Source organism: Protopterus annectens, chromosome 7.part0 (genome assembly GCF_019279795.1).
Source record: "Protopterus annectens isolate FY-2018-M chromosome 7.part0, PAN1.0, whole genome shotgun sequence".
Taxonomy (NCBI): Eukaryota; Metazoa; Chordata; order Ceratodontiformes; family Protopteridae; genus Protopterus; species Protopterus annectens.
Window position 1 is genome coordinate 1,503,471,859 of NC_056739.1, and position 21,473 is coordinate 1,503,493,331.

The 21,473-nt window shown below is 41.1% G+C and overlaps 1 protein-coding gene across 1 annotated transcript in view; it reads right to left on the reverse strand.

Annotated features, from left to right (window-relative positions):
- The window catches only part of BRPF1 (bromodomain and PHD finger containing 1), a gene marked incomplete at its 5' end in the record, with an annotated part of 1,674,836 nt that overhangs the window by 340,628 nt on the left and 1,312,735 nt on the right, over positions 1 to 21,473 (reverse strand). Inside the window, one exon of the mRNA XM_044076412.1 lies at positions 785 to 1,069. Within this exon, the coding sequence (XP_043932347.1) occupies positions 785 to 1,069 (285 nt within the window). The remainder of the gene's footprint in view (positions 1 to 784; positions 1,070 to 21,473) is intronic.

The following is a 21,473-nucleotide window of genomic DNA, read 5'->3' on the forward strand; positions in this document are numbered from 1 at the left end:
GTTTGGTAGAAGGTACAGAGGGGTTAACGCTGTGAACTAATTCCTGTGGTACAGGGTTCGATTCCCTCAGCCCTCACTTGCCTACTGTCTGACCTTGAGCAAGTCACTAATTCAGACATTGCTTCTGCGCCACCTTTGAAAAGGGTACATCTCCACAGTGGCCCTACCTGATTTACAAATGGGTATTGTTATTATTATGACTATTATTTTAAATGCTACAGTATGAAACCACAAGACTAAAATGTCAAAACTTCTGTGCAATTTCAGAACATTTAAATGCCTAAAGTCCTCAAATTTATGATGTCAGCAGCTGGAAAATATCCAACAATCATCTCACAAACTTTAATTTACAGCCACAGTCAATCAAAACTTAGTACACACTGACAACCTACGAGTAGAGACATGGTCTCTGCTTGTGCTAATGGCAATAAGGGAATGATTAACATCCAGAGGTTCGGACAGATGACAGACACATTAAAATCAGCTTTGCTTCCTCCAAGGAAAGGGACTCCCATTTATGTAATCACCGCCAGGCATACCTGGAGAGTTTATACAGCTAGAAAGTTGAGTTTTGTGCAAACTGATCTACATCCGACAATGCTTGCTTCAGTATATGGAAACAAACATATACAGGCATTTTCACAACACCAGGCTGACTCCAACTGAGGTGTGGCAAATCTCCCACTCCCAACTATCACCTCCTGCTTTTGAATGGACTTGGGGGGGGGGGGGGTTGCACATAAAAGGTAATTACAAGACAACCAATGTATCATTTAACTCTTACCGATTTGAAGATCTGCAGATTTGTCACTGTCACTGTCCGAACTAGTGCTTGACCTTGCTGGACGACCCCGCTTCCTGTGCTTCTGAGAAGTTGCCACTGCTGCTGGGAGGCGCATGGATCCCGTTGGATTGCTATTACTTGGTCCAGAAGATGCCTGATTGTCCCTATTTTTTGGGGGTCGACCTGGCCGTTTGGGGGGTCCTGTTTTAGGATTCTTCTTAGAAAAAAGAACAGAAGTCCTTCGTCCTACTTCATGAGCTGGAGTAGAAGAGGTAGTTCCAAGACCTGTTATAGAAACGAGTAACAAAAGTTCATTTCTGGCAATGACACAGAAAGCATTATTCTAACAGTAGCTGTATCATGCAAGCTTTTGTAACTAGGCTACGTAGTAACTCTGATATAAAATGCTGTCACATTTAAAAAAAAAAAAGTGCAGAAAGATGAATGGTACCAATATACTAGAATAAAACTTGTATCAGAGTTACAAAGTACAGCAGTAAAGTACACTTAAGATACCTTAAATTATCTTTGGCAAAGAAATGCTACAGAATTCAGTTAAAGGATGCTGGCCCAAAATCTTCCAGCAGTAGCAAATGTCCAAACCTTGAGCCTTTTTTACTCAACGTGCTGTCCCACTGACATCCATCTTACACTTCATCATTCAAAACAATGAAGACTTTTTCTGTTTCAGTTCTTCCAGCAAGGTCTTAACATTTGGCTCTAAAGATTAAGATAGAAAGAGTCCTCCAACAGTGGAATGTGAACTTTGTAAAAGCAATCATAAAACACATGGTAATCTAAATATATTGTTTCCCATACGAAGCACAACATAGTGGTTAGACCCAGAAGGATGCTTGCTGCTGTAACTCTATGTCAAAGATATACAGTAAAGGTGAGTATTTTATTCAACTGTACTACTTGGGAAAATAACATTACAGTAATCAATTCATAACAAGAGAGCAACATAAGAAAAAGTGCTGTAATGAATCATGGAAGGAGAAAAGGTGCCTACGTAGGCTAAATGAGATCAACCCTAGCACATCCTGTCCCACTCTAGGCTCAAAAATCCAACTTGTAACATTTAAAAAACACTTCATCCTCTAGGACTTGTACCAGAGGTTTAAATCAGCTCACACTGAAAATTTTCCCCAGGCTCTTGTGCTTCTCATCCTCCTATAATGGCTTGTGCCTTGTGTATTTCTACCACTCTCCATGACAAAGTGGGATGTTGAGCAGTGGAAGGGATTGCAGCTTGGGGAGGGTTGTAGAATGGGACTTTGTAGCTTCTGGATACAAATATCCTTATCCTGTCCTGCATGATGGGCAGCGATGCAGAAACATGGAGGGAAAGGCTACCTCAACTGCCTCCACAGCTGAACAGCTGGTGCAAGCCATCAAGAGTTTTGTTGGGACTGCTCTGCAGATCAGAAATCTCATGACTCATTGTTCTGCTGATAAAGTCCAACTCTGGGTGGGCATCCTATCTGGAAGCAGGATTGGCCAATTTGCTCCCTCTCAGATGCCTTATTCCACTGCTGCAAAGAACATTTGATCCATCTTTGCTTAGGCATTTTCTGTATGGTAACTTAAGTGGTGTTTGAAAAAGCCTCATCAAGTGTTGACATCTCTCCCACTCTCTTGCAGTTTTCTTCTGACTTGTGGTCTGAACAGATTGGAGAAACAATGGGGAACTCAAGAAGGATGCCTTGAAATTTTCAATGAAGTCAGCCAACTGTAGCCAGACGTGGAAGTGGACCACAAAGCAGATGCCCATTGCTCTAGCAGATCCAGCCATAGTACTGTGCATCAGATGCAAGGAAAGGTTGGAAGCAGAGTCCTTTGTTGCTACCTTCAATACCAACCGTATTCCAAGTCCTGCCTGGTTCTCTGGTAACTATTTCTGCATCTTGTGAAATTCATCTGCAAGACTATGCTAGAACTGTAATGTTTGTAACAGATAGGTTGCCTCCTTTGTTGCAAATAAGAAAGGTACAAATACATGTTTCCCATAGTGACCTAAAGTCCTGGATTCTGTTTTTATGGGACGCATCAGTGCATCATTCAGGAGTTAGTTCTCACTTAATGGCTGCAGCAATGATGACAGCTGACTTTACCCTTAGATCTGATCTATTCTCTCAAGTAAAGAAATTACTCTAAACCTATAACCTAGCACTGCTCTTACAAGCAATTATATAAGTTAGCACTAATAAACTAATATAGCATCTACTGCGGTGGTGGTGCTGCGATAGCGTTGTCACCTCACAGTTAGATGTTGCCCGTTCGATTCTCAGAGCGTCTTCTGTTTGTCAACATGCGTGAACGGGCGTTCCTTCATGGAAGGCTGTGCGTTAGGCCCGGCAAGCCAGCACTTAAAACTCTACTGCCAATCATTAGCTGACCAGGGTTCCGCTGTGGCGACCCCTAACCGGGAAAAGCCGAAAGATAGAGAGAAACAAACTAATAGCACTACATCCTCATATACTCCCTAGGAGTTCCCCTATTGGTCCTTTCTGTCAGCCTTAAAGGAGTTACTTATACTATACCGGCATGTCCAAAGGTCAGTTGCCAGTTTCCTCTCCAGTCCAGCAGGTGAATCTGGGAATCCTGAGGCAATGTTACAACTGCCTCATGTACACAGACAACCCTCTCCTCCTCCTAACAAATACTAATATATGCGAGAGATGCAACCATATAGCCAAATTGGAGGCTAAGCTCTCTCAACGCAATACTGGCGCAGCCAGTCAGGGGGAGAAGGTAACCATACACACCACAAATCCAGTCGCACATAGACCTACCACATCATCAAATCAAACACAAACACACTAAAACATACTCGGAGGCTCTAAATACAAATCTGCCTAAACAGCAGAGACATCCAAAGCAGACATCCAAGCAACCTCTACCACACAACAAAAAAAATGATACACATACTTCACAAAATCAGTGTGCCAAACAGTCACAGCCTTAAGGACAAACAACACACCTGATACACTTGTAATAGGTGACTATCGTCAGGCACACTGATGTCCCACTCACCAGGCTGAACAAGGAGAAGGTCACGATGAGCTGCCTTGTCAGGCGCCAGGATCCTCCACATAACACAAGCACTCAGGTCACTCCAAAGCAAGTACAAATATGACTCTGTCATCGTCCATGCTGGTGTGAATGTCCTGAGCCATACCTCCCTGGACTACATGAAAAGAGACAGAGGAGCTCTCAGATCATGTAGCCCAGACAGGTATGACCCTGACCTTGAGTAGCATCTTACCCTCACCGAAAATGATGCCACAGTATAAAGACAAAATGATCAATTTTAACAATTGGCTAAAGTTCTGGTGTCATTCAAAGGGGATCCAGTGTCTGACAGCCTGGGATGACATGCTCGACAAGCCACGCTGCTTCGCTAGGGACGGCTTGCACCTGTCACCTCTGGGCTTTTGGATACTGGCAAAGGCTCTTGCCACCCCCATAGTGCCTTTTTTAGGCAAGGCTCAAAAGACAAACCCATCTCCATAAACAACACAAGGAAAAACAAACTAAGGGTAATACTAAACGCCAGAAGTCTAAACCTCAAAATGCAAGTACTCGAGGCTCTCCTCAGCATGGAGAATATCGATGTCTGTGTAGTAACACAGACCTGGTTCAAGGCTCCCGAGAGCACCCCATCACTACCAGGTTATACCTCATACCATGCTTTTCGTCCCCAAAACTCGGACCGAACCACAAAAGGAGGGGGAGTATCCATATTCATCAAGGATACCCACACCTCCAGGTTAGTGGCACTGCATGAAGCCTCAGAAACCATCCATGTGCAACTAACAGTGGGCAAAACTGCATTTCAGTTTATAGCCTGCTACAGACCACCATCCCAGACTCTGGAACCTCACGTGGCATTCCTGAGAACACTGGAGAATATGAATGTCTCTCCAAATACCTTTATATTGGGTGACTTCAACTACCCAAGCATAGACTGGGAACACTACTCAAGCCCTAACAACCTAGCCCAGAGGTTCCTGGAATATATAAACTCAAATGCTATGGAACAACTGGTCACCACGCCTACAAGAGGGGTAAACATACTTGACCTGGTCATCACAAACATGAGGACTCTATGCTCTACACCAGAAGTACACCCCTCATTGGTAAGATCAGACCACAAATTAATCTCTCTGGACATCCACATCCCGACCACACCACCACCCCAAAAAACCACAGTAAAAAACTTCACCAAGGCTAATTTCACACTCCTCAAAACCGAGGTGAAATCACTCAAAGCCCCTGGGCCAGTGGAAACTACGGCCCAAACAGCAGAGTCCTATATAAATGCATTCTATGGACATCTTCAGGAATGCATGGATCATGCAATCCCAAATAAAACCAAGACCCAATCCTCCAAAGGCAGATGTCCTATCTGGTGGACCAAGGCCATAAATAAACTATACAACAAAAGGAGAAAGCTACTGCAGGATAGAGCAAAATCCCTCAATAAGAAGGCATCACTGATCAGTACTAGCAAAAAACTACGGTCCCTCATAAAATCTTCCAAGGCCAGCTTCGAGAGAAAAATTGCACAAGACACTAAAGATAACCACAAGGCTTTCTTTAGTTATGTTAGAAACCTGGGTGGCAACTCCCATATATGCTCAGAGTTAGTCCAAAATGACAAAAAATACACTGAACCCACAGACATTGCCAACATCCTGGCGGACAGGTTCAGTGCAAACTTCTCCCCCCCTTCCCCCCACAAAGGAGCAATTATCTGTCCCAGCAGAGTCTCATCTCCCTGTCATCACAGATGCTCAGGTAGGAGCTGCCCTCTCCAAAGCAAAAAACACAGCATCAATGGGACCGGACGGTGTCCCGGGCTGCGTCCTACAGGAGCTCCAAGAGGAGCTAAAACCTCATATTAGGCTATTGCTCAATCTCAGCCTTTCTACAGGTTATGTACCCAAGGAATGGCGTACAGCAACAGTGGTCCCACTCCACAAAGGTGGAGCCTCAACGGACCCTGGGAACTATCGCCCCATAAGGCTGACTAGCCTAGTCTGCAAGGCCATGGAGTGGATCATCATGGGACTCATAAACAAAGACATTGGGGAACTACAGATGCTAGATCCTACACAATTTGGCTTTGTTAAAGGCAGATCCTGCCTCTTGAACCTGGTAGACTTCTTTGAAACAGTCACCAAGGCCATAGATGAAGGGAAGGTAGTTCACACTGCCTACCTGGACCTTGCAAAAGCCTTTGACACCATACCCCACTCCGGCATCATAGATAAGCTCTCCAGCCTAAATATAAACCCCTATGTCATAAGATGAGTTGCAAACTGGCTCAAGGACAGAACCCACATGGTCAGAATTGCAGGAGCTATGTCAGACTCTAAACCTGTTACAAGTGGCGTCCCACAAGGCTCAGTCCTGGGACCGCTCTTGTTCGGTATATATTTTTCAGAGGTACAGGCCAACATGGGAGGACTATGGCTGACCAAGTTTGCAGACAACTGCAAACTGGGTGCCATAATCGACTCTCCAGCTGACACAGGCATCCTCCAGGAGGGTCTCACAGAGATGGACAACTGGTGCCAAAGCCATGGCCTGAAACTAAACGCCGAGAAGTGTATAGTCATACCCTTTGGAAAAAACAAAGTGCCCACAAACTACCATACAGGCGGTAATCCATTAAGTACGGAGAAAGTAATTAGGTACCTGGTAACCCAAGTTGATAGTAATCTCTCCTTTGACAACCACATTGCCAAAGTGGTTAGAAAGACCTTCTATATAGCCCACCTCATCATGAAAGGGTTCACATCTAAATCCAAGGAGGTCATTGTGCCCCTTTACTCATCCCTAATCAGGCCCATAATTGAATACAATGCCCCATTTGGGATGTACCTTACCTGTCACCTGCAACAACTGGAGAGACCACAAAAGTACCTCACCAAAAGGATCAAGTGTCTCAAACAGATGACCTATGCTGCCAGGTTAAAGAAACTCAAGCTCTACTCAGTTGCATACCGCCTACTTAGAGGCGATCTGTGCCTGACTTATAAAGCCATGTCCAACCCAGAATTAATGGACATGCTCCACCTCAAAAAATTCAAATCCACTAGAGCTATGCACTCAAGGGATTTGAATCTCAACACAGAAATTAATAGGACATGCTGGAGACACAGATTCTTGACCCAGAGGCTCCCAGTACTCTGGAATAGAATCCCAGTCCATATCAGGCAGAGCCCCTCGCTAACTCTCTTCAAGAGAAATCTTGACGAGTGGATGGGAGATCATAAGTTCACTCCGGCGATCACTTCTGTGTCACTACTAGACAGAGGCTCAATAAAGTAACCAAAAAAAGGGCACAGTAAAACCTATTTTTTAAGGGGTGGCGTAAGCCAAATACACTCTGGCTAGGCTGATAAATGCCCTAGGGCATACAGCCTAGTATCAACCTATGAACCAGTGGACACCATTCCAGAGACAGCTAAGTGATGCAGCCTAGCCTTCTTGGAACAATGGCCACTACATCTGAGTATTTCCAAGCCGTTCAGACAACCAAGAATATAATTTTGTCCTCCGAGGTCGACATCCCATAAAGTTGAAGTATACGAGTGGAAGGCTTCCCAAGAATCTTTCTGCAGACAAGTAGGTACAAGAGGGCCAACCTACCATTTTCTGGTGTAATTCTAGGATTTCTCCGAAAGTGAGGTCATCAGGTGGGGAAGACAGGGAATTTCCCTCATCTCCATCTTCTGCATCTGGCAGAGGGGACTTCAAGGGTGAATTGAAATGTCTCCCTTTCCATATCCACTTTCCTGGGCTTCCTGGAAGGAAAGAAGTTGTCCAAGGATGAGATGATGCAAGGACAGACGGATCTATGACTAAGATCTCTAGAGATATTCTGCTACCCTAGTCATAGGGCAGTGGGATGCTGAAGGCTTACAATGAGATAGATCTTAGGTGGTAGCTGGGGCAGCACCCGTAGGGCAAGGTGCTCTTGACCATGGGAATGAAACATCAGCGTCTCTCAGCTGACTCCTGAAACCTGTCTGGCACTGACTGTTTCAATGCTGGGAACTCGGCAAATGAATGGTGGAGAACCAAATGAGGCATATGTTGTGACACTAAGAAGCCAAATCAACAATGGCTCCAGCACCAAAGCCCCTGGCATTGAAGGTTGATAAAAATCAAATTCTGGAGTGGTGCTTACAGGATCGATACCAAAAGCAGACTCAAGTCATAGACACAGAAGGCTCACAGCTCAGTGGCATTAGCACCAAGGGTACCACTGGTGGACCAGTGCCAAAAGCATGAACAGCCAAGTACAGAATGCATCCAGAGTGGTCAACAGCAGGGTGTCTAATGATGTCAGTGGTAATGCAGAATGGAAGTAACTAGATCCCTCAGTAATTGGTGCCAGAACTAGGCACAATAAGGAAGGGGTTGAAAAACAAAAGACAAGAAAAAAGCGTCCTTGCCAATCTTGGAAGCAGAGGGAGACCGACAATACCAGTCTTCATCTAGACCTGCAATAAAGCCTCCATCACATTGGAATAATCAATATCACCAGCCAGAGAAGATGGAGAGAATGCATAGACCCGACAGAGCGATGCCTGCAGGAATTAAGCCTGGTAACCTTGATTCAGATGCAAGACTTACACTGTGCTGTCTAAACTTGTTCACTGAAGTAGCTTTACCCATCATCATAACCAATTGCTCAGAATATGAAATTACTAATACAAACAGCACAAGAAGGGGTAGTGCCCTGTCTTGGTTTCTTAACCACCATAGGGGTTCTGAAGCTGGAAGTGGAAGCTACTTCTCTCCTTTTGGAAGTTTTTTCCTAGGGGTGGTGAAATTGGTTTGAAGTACAGGCAGAAGTTGCTTTATCCTCACTCTTGTCCTGGCCAACAAGCTGTTGAGAATAAGTTTAAGCTTCCTATCTCTAACCGTCCTCGACAAAAGTACAAGAAATTTCACATCTTACAGCTACATATTGAGCTCCCAAGCAACTAACACACTAATATTTAAGGTGGTATTGGTGGGTGGAACCTTATGTCCTCACTTGAATACTTTTGAAATTAGAGCTATCCAGACTATGACCCTGTCAGGAACAACAGCCAAAACAAAATCAAAAGTCTAAAACACCACAGATTTGACCAGCTTAAAAAAAATAAACAAATAAATAAAAATACTTTTCAAAATGTAACAGCTGGGAGGTAAATAGTGAAGAAAAAGAAGGAGATAAGAATCTGAGAGAGAAAAAATGAGACTAAAGCAGCCAACATTTAGAGAAAGGATGAATCTGAAAAAGCTGCAACAGTAATGAGACTTACTCAAGAAGAAGTAACTCTACAAAATTCCAGGAAAAATTCTGAAAGAGTCTGGGGTCATTTTTCAGTGTTTCACCTTTTGTGAGCAGCAAATGAAATTTGAAGAGTAAATTTAGGTGCAAACCAGCATGGAAGAATGGGAGGAGCTAGAACCTGGGGAAGATTTGGGTTCTAAATTAACTTGAACCTACATCACAAGATCTAGAGGTCGAACAGGATGAGCTGGGCCAACATAAATGCATCTTTGAAGTAGCAGTTGCTCTGCTTAAAACAGGCTCATACGTTTTACTGTACACTAGAATTCAAGAAGCTTGACTGTCCTAAGCCTATGTTGACATTCTGTTCCCATGTGTGTTTGCATATGTCTACCACAACTGTTTCTGAAAGAAATTAACAGACTTATTAAGACGACTGCTGTACAGCCTTGAGATGGTTCATTTATCTGTCACAGTTTATTTCTTTATATATATATATTTTTTTGCACTTTGAGTCCCCCTGGCTTTTGAACCTCGACCCCCCTCCCATCTACTCAGCCATATGCATTTCCCAGCACCGGGGAGAGGGTTGATCAATATGGATTGTTATTTAGACAGCTATTATGGTGATTGTAGGGTTTTTCTGTTTAGCCTTACATTTCCCCATGGACAAAAGGCTTGCAGACTCAAATGAGGGACATGAAATGGGTTTTCTGTACTGGTGACCCTCACTTCCACAAGGCATTTTGGCAGTAAACAGTCCCCCACCCCATGCCTGGGAGGTGATTTTTGCAGTTTCCACCACAGAACCCGCACTTACTATGTTGCTTCCTGAGCACCCACTTCCTTCTTCACCTCTGGGAGAAGCAAGCAGGACATACCCCTTCATTCTTCTCCCTTCCTGGTGGGCCCATCCACACTGCCCCACAGAGTCAGGGATTTTACTATTAATACTTACTTTTAGTATTAGGTTTCCCAGTATATGTTCTAGGTGCAGAGTTTGAAAAGAGACTTGGACTTTGCCATATAGACTAGATAGAAGTCACCTCTAAGAAACTTAAAAGAAATAAAACATGATGACCGCTCCTACAGCCTTCCTGAAAAGTTTCAGAATTCCTTTGTAAAAAAATGTTATAAATTTTTTAAATTGTCTCAGTTTTTCTAACCCTGTGATTTTTCTGGTAGGGAAATGGTGCACCTTTCCAAGCTGTTTTAGGGGGTTTGAAGGCCACAAAAATGCAGCAGTGCATTCACTACTGGGTCAGATATGCAAGTATAAAGTGGTACAATGACAGCCCCGGAGTGACAAGACATATCCTTAAAGGTGAGGAAGTCTACAGGATACACATTTTCCAGCTGTTGTAGATGCATACTGGTCAAAGTTTAAACTGTTGCCAATGATGCTGCTTTTTTTTTTGTGTGTGTGTATGATTTGACCATTTATTTTGAAATCACAATAATGCCCTTTCAGCAAAGTCTCTTGATGCAACACTTACTGACATTAAAGGAGTGTGCGACATCCCTTCCAGGGGACTTTGCATATCTTCTGAAAATAAAATAATAAAATATGTAGCAAACAACTGGAAAGCCTGGTTCAGGTTAGCTCTAGTAGCACCCTAGGCATAAAGGAAAGACTTGTTTTTACAGCAATTCTGCTCTGAAAAAAAGACTACATATGCTACTGACGCTCATCATTGTTAGCAACTCTTGACATTTTTTTTGCAGAGAGTATTGACATCAATATGGTTCCCAAACTAGATACTGAACAGTGGTTAAGTTGCTTGTTTCAAGGCCTTCAAGGGGGATTTCTCCACCAAAAAAATATCTCAAAATGGGAGAGAGGTTACAACTGGGCAGACAAGTGAATGGTTTCTTTAAGGAAAGGTTCTACTGCAGGTAATGAGTCTTAATGAAGATGACCAACCATTGCCCACCTGTTCCCCTTTGGGTGAGAGCTGACCATAGGAGGCTGTCATCCAAGCAGCCATTAGGTTTTTCTATTTAAACCTCATCTCTAATTTCCCATAGGAGCTGACAGGAGCTAATGGCAGGCAATACCAGCATACTGGCCAAACACTGCCATGCATATTCAGCTGTGGCTACAGTACATACTTCTTGGCATGCATACCCTACGCATCACAACCAAACAGCTACTGACATGCATGCAATTTTAGTAGTAGTTCTAGTTGCCTCCTTCTCCCAAGATGGATGAGCTTGCATCAGGAGCCCACTCCCACTCTCCCTTCTAGGCACCACCAGTGCCTAGGTTGCTAGTAGAGCCTTTGCTGTCTGGGTCACAGTCAGGGCATTGCCCTCTGCACATGAACCTGACAAGGAATGCAAATAATGCACTACATTACACAATGTAGCAAAATCAGCATACTACTTGTAGCCAAAAGTGAAAATACGTGCCGCTTTTGTAGCTTGTTTTAATATTTTAATATAGTCAAACTTGAATTTAACAAACAAAATCCTCTACACTACAGATTTTGAATAAGTCAGTCTGGGATTGAGAATATGTCCAATTTGACAGTCAACAGTCACAATATTAATGGTAGTCTCTGTGACTGCATGGGATATCATCTGAAGCAGAGCCAACATCAGCAGTTTCCTCTGGCAGTCTGAAACACTCAGTATGAGCTCTGATGGCTCTACGTTTCCTTCAGTAATGTCCTCTGAATCAAGAAAGAACATATTATGCATCCCACAAGCCTACATGCGAGGGTGACAATTATACCAACTCTTGCATGGTATCACTGTCGATAATGGTTGGGAGAAATTCATAAAGTCTTGTTTTCACACGAAGGAGAAGCAATCTTTTCCTCCAAGTTTGATTTTGTAAGACAAGTGTAGAACTTTGCTACTTCAGTGGGCAATCACATTTCTGAATTATTGTACTGAGTATCTCTGTATTTAAATGCCAATCACAAGCCACTGACATTTTTCTGCTTAGCATGGTGTCTTCTGACAATGAGATGGCCTGGAAGATGGACTGTTTACAAAGTCTGGGAGTTCTTAAGGGCCCATTTCTATTTTTTAAAATTCACAGAACTCTGAGGTGCCAGTTTCAACATTTTAAATTACAGCTTGCAAAACTAAAGGCAAAGTCCTCCTTGTCTTTTAAGATACCACCAGAATGAGAAGTTAACTGCTCTGAAAATGAACTGAACAAAAAAATAGCCAAACTTGCACAGCTCCTAAAGAATGTTATGAAAAGGACTTGGTACAAAAGATTCACATTTTAATACTATGATTTGAAATAGAGTCCTCAGAAATAATAATTTTGAAGCAAATATGGAAACAAGTGACACTAAGGGGGGACTGAAATACTGTAGCAAAGACACAGAGGTTCTCCACATGAAGTTAGGTCTACTAGGTGAATAGCATTTTGGCAGGTAATATTTAGTTGACAGGTTGCTCACATTGACTCATTACAGCTCTGACAACCTACAGTACCTTCATATACAGTCTTGCCACTGCAATTGTTATGCAAAATGCCATGTACTCCAGTACATGAAGCAGTCCCCTTGCAAAGGTCAACTGTCTGACTTAATTCTGCAAATAAGTTTGCCACTTTTCTAGAGACACCTTTTAAGTTCTAGCACAGTAATGAAAAACTGCCTTAATTAGGAACCAAACACTACAGCTAACCTTTGGAAAAGACTGCATAACTAAAGAAGTTCATGTTAGCAGTGACATCAAATATGTCATGCCTATGTAAAAATGGATGTTCATCATATTGATTACTGCAGTAACCTTAGCTATACAAGTTACATTCTGCCAAGGATATAATTAGCTGTCCAGCTTCCAAAACTTCAGGGCACCTTCCACATACACAAACTGTCAAGTAACTTGAGCTCAGCTCACTAAAAGATAAGTTTGGGCATGAGGCCCTTTAGTGCTTTAATGTGAAAGAGTACTCTCAGAGGCTTTCAAGGATCGATGTTTGGCTTGTGCTTTCCTTTGCTAGGCAGATAAGGTCCTTTTGGGGGGAAAACTTCAATTTTCTTAATAGTGCTAATGTTTTATTACCTTCCTCTTCAAGAAAGTTATCTTAAAGTTAGGAATGTTGAGTTTTAATGGATTGTCTCAAGAATGTAATGTACTTCTGAATGGAGCACTCGTCAGTTTAAAAGTAGTGTAAAGTAACTGAAAACGTTTTCTTCTGAGGAGAAATTGTTTACTTGCTTTTGTGGGGCTTGGTTAGTGCTTTAAAGTGCTTTTTGACTGTTTTTTCCCCCAAAAAAGTAACTTTTGTGGATTGGTAGTGTTTACCAGCCTTCTGAGAAAGAGGCACCATTTTCTGCTTCTGCATGGAACAGACTACTAGTCCCATGTTCAGTCCGTCCTCCAGCCACAAAAAGAAAAATTTAAGCAAACAGCTTTTGTCACTACAGCAGGCTAGCAATTTGCCTCAGTCACAAGTAGTTGACTCAGCTGTGGCCATTTACTGTACCTCAGACCACTCTTCTTTTACCACTGATCCCTCTGGTGAAAGCACCTACAGCCACTATGGACCTGGGGTTAGTCACATCTTTAAATACTCCATTCTAAGGGAAGATATAGTGTAACTCTCAAGTAAGCGTGGAGTAAGAGTGACATGCTTTCAGAAACAGAACAGGACATGTGTGAGATTCTCAGGGAAACACTTTATAGGTGCAACAAAATCCTGAATAATGACATTTTAAGTCTACTAAACTTTTAAACATATTTATTAGACTATCACATTTTAAGCTGCAACAAGGGTCCACATAAATTAACAGAAAAGAAAACCATAAGTTTTCACTGCTACTGTCAAGTAAATGTGCATGTTTTCTTTTTAACAATTTTCATTCACTCCAGCATTATAAATGTTTCTCAGATCCTGCCTTCCCTTAAACTTCACTCTTCCTCATGAACATTATTATACATTTTATCTTCCGAAAAATTCAATTTCTACGAAATTTGCTCCTTCCCTTTATTAAAGATCTCTTCAGTTCTTTTATCGCATTTTCAATATCTAGCACGTTTATGTTAGGAATGAATTTTGATTTCCATTTTCTAGTAATCACTTTTTTGGCAGCCAATAACATTACACTTAGTAAGATTTTACTATGTCTAGACAATTCAGATCCTATATCCGAGCTCAAAAGAATCACCTCCTTAGTTGCATTCATTTGCTTAACCAGTATTCCTTATACAGTACTCTGAAGGGAATTTTTCAAGTCTGCCAACAAATGACACTCCCAAAACACATTCTCAGGTACAGCTTTCTTCCCCATTACACCCCCAGTATTTGCCATATACCTAGGAAAAAATTATTTGTGGAGTCTACTTGGGGTACAAATATCTATGCAAACACTTTTAGGCAAAAATTCCTAAATCTGCTAGACTCTGTTGCATATTTGGGAGCCATACATATATGTCCGCCTACTGTTTTTTTGTGAATTGCATATCTAATCTCTCTTCCCAATTTATATGAAGCCAGATCTGAAGGGTTTTTAACCACTTTTAGGAGCTTTCTTACAAGATGTTGGTACTCCCCCTTAAAACTATTGTTAAATAAGACCTTCCAGATCTTTACCACTCTCCTTCCCACCTAACTTCTAAAGTTTCACAGGAATACTGTATGTTTCTGGATACTTCCATGCTTGATTGATAATACATCACTGCTTTTATTTATTTATTTATTGACATTTGTTAACCAGGAAAGTTCACTGGGCCAATGACCCATTTTCAGTGGAGGCCCGGGGAGAAAAGCTCCATACAATCACAGACATTTTTGCATAACATCAGCTTAACTTTGAAAATCAAGAAAGTTTTTACACAATACAAATTGAAGTAGATATACTAGACAAATACAAATTATAGAGGTATACAATACAAGAAAAATAAACCCAGTGCGTTAGATTTTTAGTAATTCTGTTCATATATTCTCATAAGTAAGAATAAAGTTTAATCAATTCTGTTTATTTAGCCACAGAAATAAATAAATCAAGAGAGATTGGATATGAAGGCAGACAGTGCAAATTGCAACTATATTAAGTTAGTAAAAGTATTTGTAGTGTATAGTGGCCAAAACATTTAAGGTGGCTTAATTATAGGACTACAAGAACAGACAAGGTTATTCAGATAGTGTTCTTTTAGTGCAAATTTACATGTTTTTAAAGAGTCTAGTTGAGTAAGAGAGAGAGGGAGAGCATTCCATTGTTTGGCAATGGCATGGGAATAGACATTGTCCAGCTCTTTTGTTGGGTTTAGCTATGGTTAAGTGCGTTGTTGCCTCACAGTAAGACATTGTCCTGTTCGATTCTCAGATAGAGCGTCTTGTGTGTGGAGACATACGTGAATGGGCGTACCTTCGTTGAAGGTTGTGCGTCAGGGCCAGCAACTCGGCACATAAAAATCTACTGCCAATCATTAGCGGACCAGAGTTTCGCTGTGGCGACCCCTAACCGGGAAAAGCCGAAAGACAACAAGTTATGGTTAAGAGTTGTTTGTTAGAGGACCTTTTACCTCACCTCTTCCAATATTAGCTATTAATTATTGAGACTCATCTTCTGCTAACCTTTGTATAATTAAGTCTTGCATAAACATTACCAATCTGTTCCTTTTCTTGGTTCTCCATTCCTCTGCTTTACATAAATTATCATAAAATTTCCAAATGATCTCTGATTAGTTTTCTTGTCATCGGCTCCCTAAATTTGGCAACAGCTCTCTCTCTCTTTTATGGTGCCTTAAGGTTGTTTTGTCCTCTAGAGTTATCAAAACATAGTTGCTTAACAGCAACATTTTAAACTTGTGCATATTACCCAAGCATTCCCATATTTTCTTTTAGCATACTGCAGTTGGCTCTTCTTTTTAAGATTCCCCTTCTGCAATACTTTAACTTCTCTAAATAATTCCTACTACTTCTTTCCCACATCTTTCTCTTTCCATTTCTACCACGTTTTAAACTTCATTTTCACCTTATTCCACTCATGTATTCCTTTCCTTAGTAAATTCTTTCCTCCTTAATACCTCTCAAATCATATCCACTACCCATTCATTAAACTCCTATCTTTTTAGAAGAGCAGGAAAACACCAGTGTCTCACTTTTTATATAATCTGCATCTTTACACTAGCTTTTATTGGCATATGATCGGATAGAATACGTGATGCATCTCAAAGCTTTCAGTTAAACACACATGCCCCTGTGAAAATGTAACTTTTATCCAATCTAGTCCACTTATTGTATCTTGAAGAATATGTGAACTCTTGAGTGCCTGTTACTAAATTCCCATCTTCTGTACCAAATATTCCCATATTTCAGGAATCTAACGTCTTTTGCTACATATTTCCTTCTAGGTCCCCCAAATACATATTCATTACAAATCAGGTTAAAGTCCCCACTCCTAATTAAATTTCCTTCAGTAAATTACTTTAATTTCTCCCAAAATCTGCCTAAGCTACATAATTGTTTTATGTGGAATATGCCAGTGTAATCCTCCTCCCTGCCAAAAGCCCCTTACTGTAAAAAAAAAAAAAATGCCATTGTCTTTTTCTCTCTTCTATAACTTTTGGTGCTTCTCATGCAATCAGTATGACTGCCCTTTTCCTTCGTTCTTGATACTCTGCTGTATGTTCACCCGGAAATCCTTTTTTTTTTTTTTTTTTTTTGTCAAATTCACATGCTCGTATCTATCCAAATGCATCGCTTGTAGCACTGCTATTTGCCCCAACATTTCAATACACTCTACATTTTATATATACCTGTAAGACCATTTACATTCCATGTTAACAGATATTCATTATAATACAAAAGTTACTGCTCCCACGTATTAGGCATGATAGTTTTTTAAATATACATTTCCAATCTACAGTTTATGTGCACACACTAATATCTGGCAGGTTACTCTTGTACATAGTTGCTTCTTCTCATCTATGAGCCCAGGTCTTACTTTCCCTGACATTTTGAATCAATAAATCACTCAACCAAAACCTAAGTGCATTTCAAAACAGGCCAATCCCCTTTAGGTCAAGTCAAACACAGAAAATTATGCACATATTCCAAAATTAAGTCTCTCCAATGAGCAGCTGCACTCTCAGATACTAACTATTTTAAAGTTTGGGCTAACCATGCTAAAGAACATATTACACCATGTGCTCCTCACTTACACACATTGCTTCATATCCTTATCTTATCTTCATGCCCTACTAGAATGAAAAAGTCATGGATACTATCAGTACACTATAACTTTTAGCCTTAATAAAAAAATGCACTAGCTACATTTAAATATATAAACTAAACCGTACATGTTGTTTTAATTTATTAAGGTACTAAGGTGCTGGGAAGGCAACTACTTGCATAACTATTTCCTTTCCATGTTTTCAAACTGGACTTTCATTGAACTGCTTATTTCCATTTAAAAGTTAGCTATATTGTATCTTGTACATTTCACTCAAACATATTGATTAGACCCATTAACTGGTTTCCCCGGCAGAATCATTGCCTGCAATTAAAACCATTTTCTGATGAGGAAAAAAGGTAACTTTGCAAATGCAAGAAATGATAACTATAGATTTCACTCAGAACACAATGGTCTGACCTCTCATAATTGCTGGCACCTGTTTGTTCCATCTCGAGCCAAGAGCAAGTGTTAATGAACAAAATAAACAGCTAATACCTTTGAGATTGCAAGAAATAACTACCATTTCATATGTTTCAGAATTCCCTCTTGTTTTTCAAATGCATTCCCTTAAAAATAAATAAAAAATATATAGCTTAAACTAAGGACATTAGTCTTGATTCATCACTGTAAAAATATTGGAAATAATCTTTCAATTCTACATATATAATCAGTACACTTTTACACCTCCAGCAGCCCAGGATCATAACGTCACATTAATTTTAACTTGCTTATTGTCCAGCCTTTCTTGCCTTATTACAGTCTAAAGTGTGGATGCATTATAATTAAGAAAAATACCTTCATACTTTAATATTTTTAACATATACAACAATCACTAAAAAGACTCCACACCTCACATTTACAATATGAATCATCACTTGTGACACAGGCACGCTTACATTTATATAAAAGTAATAAAACCATATTAACAAGTTCACATTTACAAACATTATACATAATTAAACTCTACAACAGAAGAAAAAACTGTTGGAGAAAAGGGCAAAGTCCCAAGACTGGAAAAATTCCCTTATAAATCTCAGCAAAACACTGAGATCTCTCATTAAAGCCTCCAAAGCTAGTTATGAAAACAAAATTGCAACAGATGCTAAAGATAACCACAAGGCATTCTTTAGCTACGTCAAGAACCTGCATAATACGCAGGGGTGCTCTGAGCTAGTGCACAATGGCACCACTTACACTGAACCAACAGATATTGCCAACATCTTGGCAGACAGGTTTAGTGCTAAATTTACCCCCTCCTCACCCCCAAAAGGGTCCATCCCAATACCCAAAGAATGCCAAATCCCTAATATCATGGTTGCTCAGGTAGAAGCAGCACTATCCAAAGCCAAACATACAGCTTCCATGGGACCTGATAATATACCTGGTTGCGTGCTACACAAACTACAAAGGGGAAATGGCACTCCACGCGAGTGCCCTGTTCAACCACGGCCTCATTTCAGGCTTTGTCCCTACCGAACGGCACACCACTACAGTCATTCCTCTCCACAAAGGGGGAGCAACTACTGACCCAGGAAACTACTGCCCCATCAGCCTGATGAGCCTCATCTGTAAGGCCATACAGCACATTATTATGGACCTCATAAATAAGGATATTGGGAACCTTCAAACCCTGGATCCCTCACAGTTTGGGTTCATGAAGGGCAGATTATGTCTGCTAAACCTGACAGACTTCTTCGAATCTGTCACCAGAGCAGTCGATGAAGGCAAGGCAGTCTACACAGCCTACCTTGATCTGGCCAAGGCCTTCAACACCATCCCCCACTCAGGAATCATTGACAGAGTCACCAACCTAGGCGTCAACCCCTACATCATAAGATGGGCTTGCCAACTGGCTCACAGACAGAACCCACATGGTGAAAGTAGTGACTCCAAATCAGACTACTAGGCAGTCACAAGAATTGAGTCCCACAAGGATTGGTCCTGGGTGCTCTCATGTTTGGCATATACTTCTCTGCAGTTCAGGCCAACACTAAAGGACTCTGGTTGACCATGTTCGCAGATGACTGCAAACTGAGAGCCATTATTGACTCTCAAGCGGACGTCGACATCCTACAAAAAGGCCTCACTGACACCAACTAGTGCCAGAACCATGATCTCAAGCTCATTGCAAAAAAATGCATAGTCATCCCCTTCGGAAAAAACTCGGTGCCCACGAACTACCACATTGACAGTAGCCCTCTCAACTCCCAAGGTGTGATAGGAGACCTAGGGACACAAGTGGATAGCAACCTCTCCTTTGACAACCATGTGGCCACTGTAGTTAGAAAGTCTTTCTATGTGGCACATCTCATTACAAAGGGTTTCTCATCCAGGAAGAAAGAGGTCATAATCCCTCTCTACTCATCCCTCATTAGACCAATTATACAGTACAATGCCCCATTTGGCATGCATCTCACTAGACACCTGCAACAACTGGAGAGGCCACAGAAATTCTTCACAAAGAGGATCCTAGGACTCAAACACATGCCCTACACAGACAGACTCAAAAAACTACAGCTATACTCCATCTCATATCGCCTACCTAGAGGCGATCTCTGCTTGGCATACAAAGCCATGTTGGACCCAGTGTTACTAGACATGCTTCATGTGAAAAATATTCAATCCCTCTGCACCATACAATCCAAGGACCTCATCCTCATCACCACAATAAACAGAATCTGCTGGGGTGGGGCTATGGGTAAGGGAGGGAAAATTAGAGGTTTTTTTTTAGTTTATAAGTAAGAGAGGAGAGTAGTTAGAATCAAATGAAATCTGAGAAAGGGAAGTAAACTAAGTGGGAAAATAAGGGAGAGAGGTAAATATTAGTGAAAAAATACTAGGGGTGAGAGTTCTGTGGCTAGAATTAAGTACAAATTGAAAAGGGGCTGTATGCAATGGGGGTCAGGTGAATAAGTTCATGGTGGTTGTGCACAGGAGCAAGTCTAGATAGTAGTAAAGTGGACTTTTAGGGAGTTTTTAAATGTGTGGGGCTGTGGCATAGATCTGATATAGAACATATATTGCTCTACACAATGTAATCAAACATGCATTTCCTACTCAGAAACATTTTTCTGGCTGTATTGTCCTCAAAAATTCCATTAGTTGTTATGTAATTTTCTTCTACCATTTTCTAAAGATCCCATTTCCTGTTCCTTTATCTTTCTTGCAATATTCACTACTTCACATTTGGTTTGCTTGGAATTTGATTCCCATTTTCTAGTAACTGCTTTTTTTTAGCAGCCAGGAGAATTAAACTTAATAACTTGCTATGTGTCTAGGCACTCCCAAGCCATGCCGAGAATCGAATGGGAGATCCTCTTGCTGTGAGGTAACAATGTTACCGCCATACCACCATGTCCTCTCCGCGGTTGGGTAGCGTTCCAAAGACATGCGTGCGTAAATGGGCATGCCTTCGTTGAAGGTTGGGCATTGAGCTGGCACCTCGGCGTTTCGTAAAAATCTACTGCCAAGTATTAGCGGACCAGAGTTCCGCTGCGGCGACCCCTTACCAGGAAAAAGCCGAAAGACAAACAACTTGCTATGTCTAGGCAATTCAGATCACGTATCCCAGCTCAAAAAATCATTTCCTTAGGTGCACTCATTTGCTCACCCAGTATTCCTGATGGAGTACTCTGAAGGCAATTTTTAAAGTCTGCCAACTCATTACATTGCCAAAAAATAACTCAGGCAAACTCCAAAGCTGAGGATGAACAACTCGTCAAGCAAATTTTAAAACTTTAATACATAAAAAAAACAAAAACAATAGCATCAAAAACTGTTGGCTGATAAGAGCTTTCACAGTCATAAGACTGCTTCTTCAGACCTAACAATGTGATACATCAATACCTAAACACGAATTAACCAATCACCAGCTTCTATCAATTAATCAACCTATGAACTATATGCAGTATAACAAAATACTCTCTAAGTATCCTATAACACTTAAAGAATTCTCTGAATTACAAAAAATATATAAAAAATGCATATATCCCACAATGTACCTAAAATGCATAAAATACATGTAAATAATATACAAGGAATCAGTGCAAGAGTGGACAAGCTCTTAATATAGGTTTCAGAGAAACACGTTCATTCATACCAGGAAACCTAGCTGCAATTAAGGCGTACAATCCATTCTTGCTCTTTCTTCTCAGTGAGGTTTTTAAAATCGCCACCTCTCTTATTAGGCAGTAAAATCTCAAGAACTAAAAATTTAAAAATATGTCCCCAACCAAAC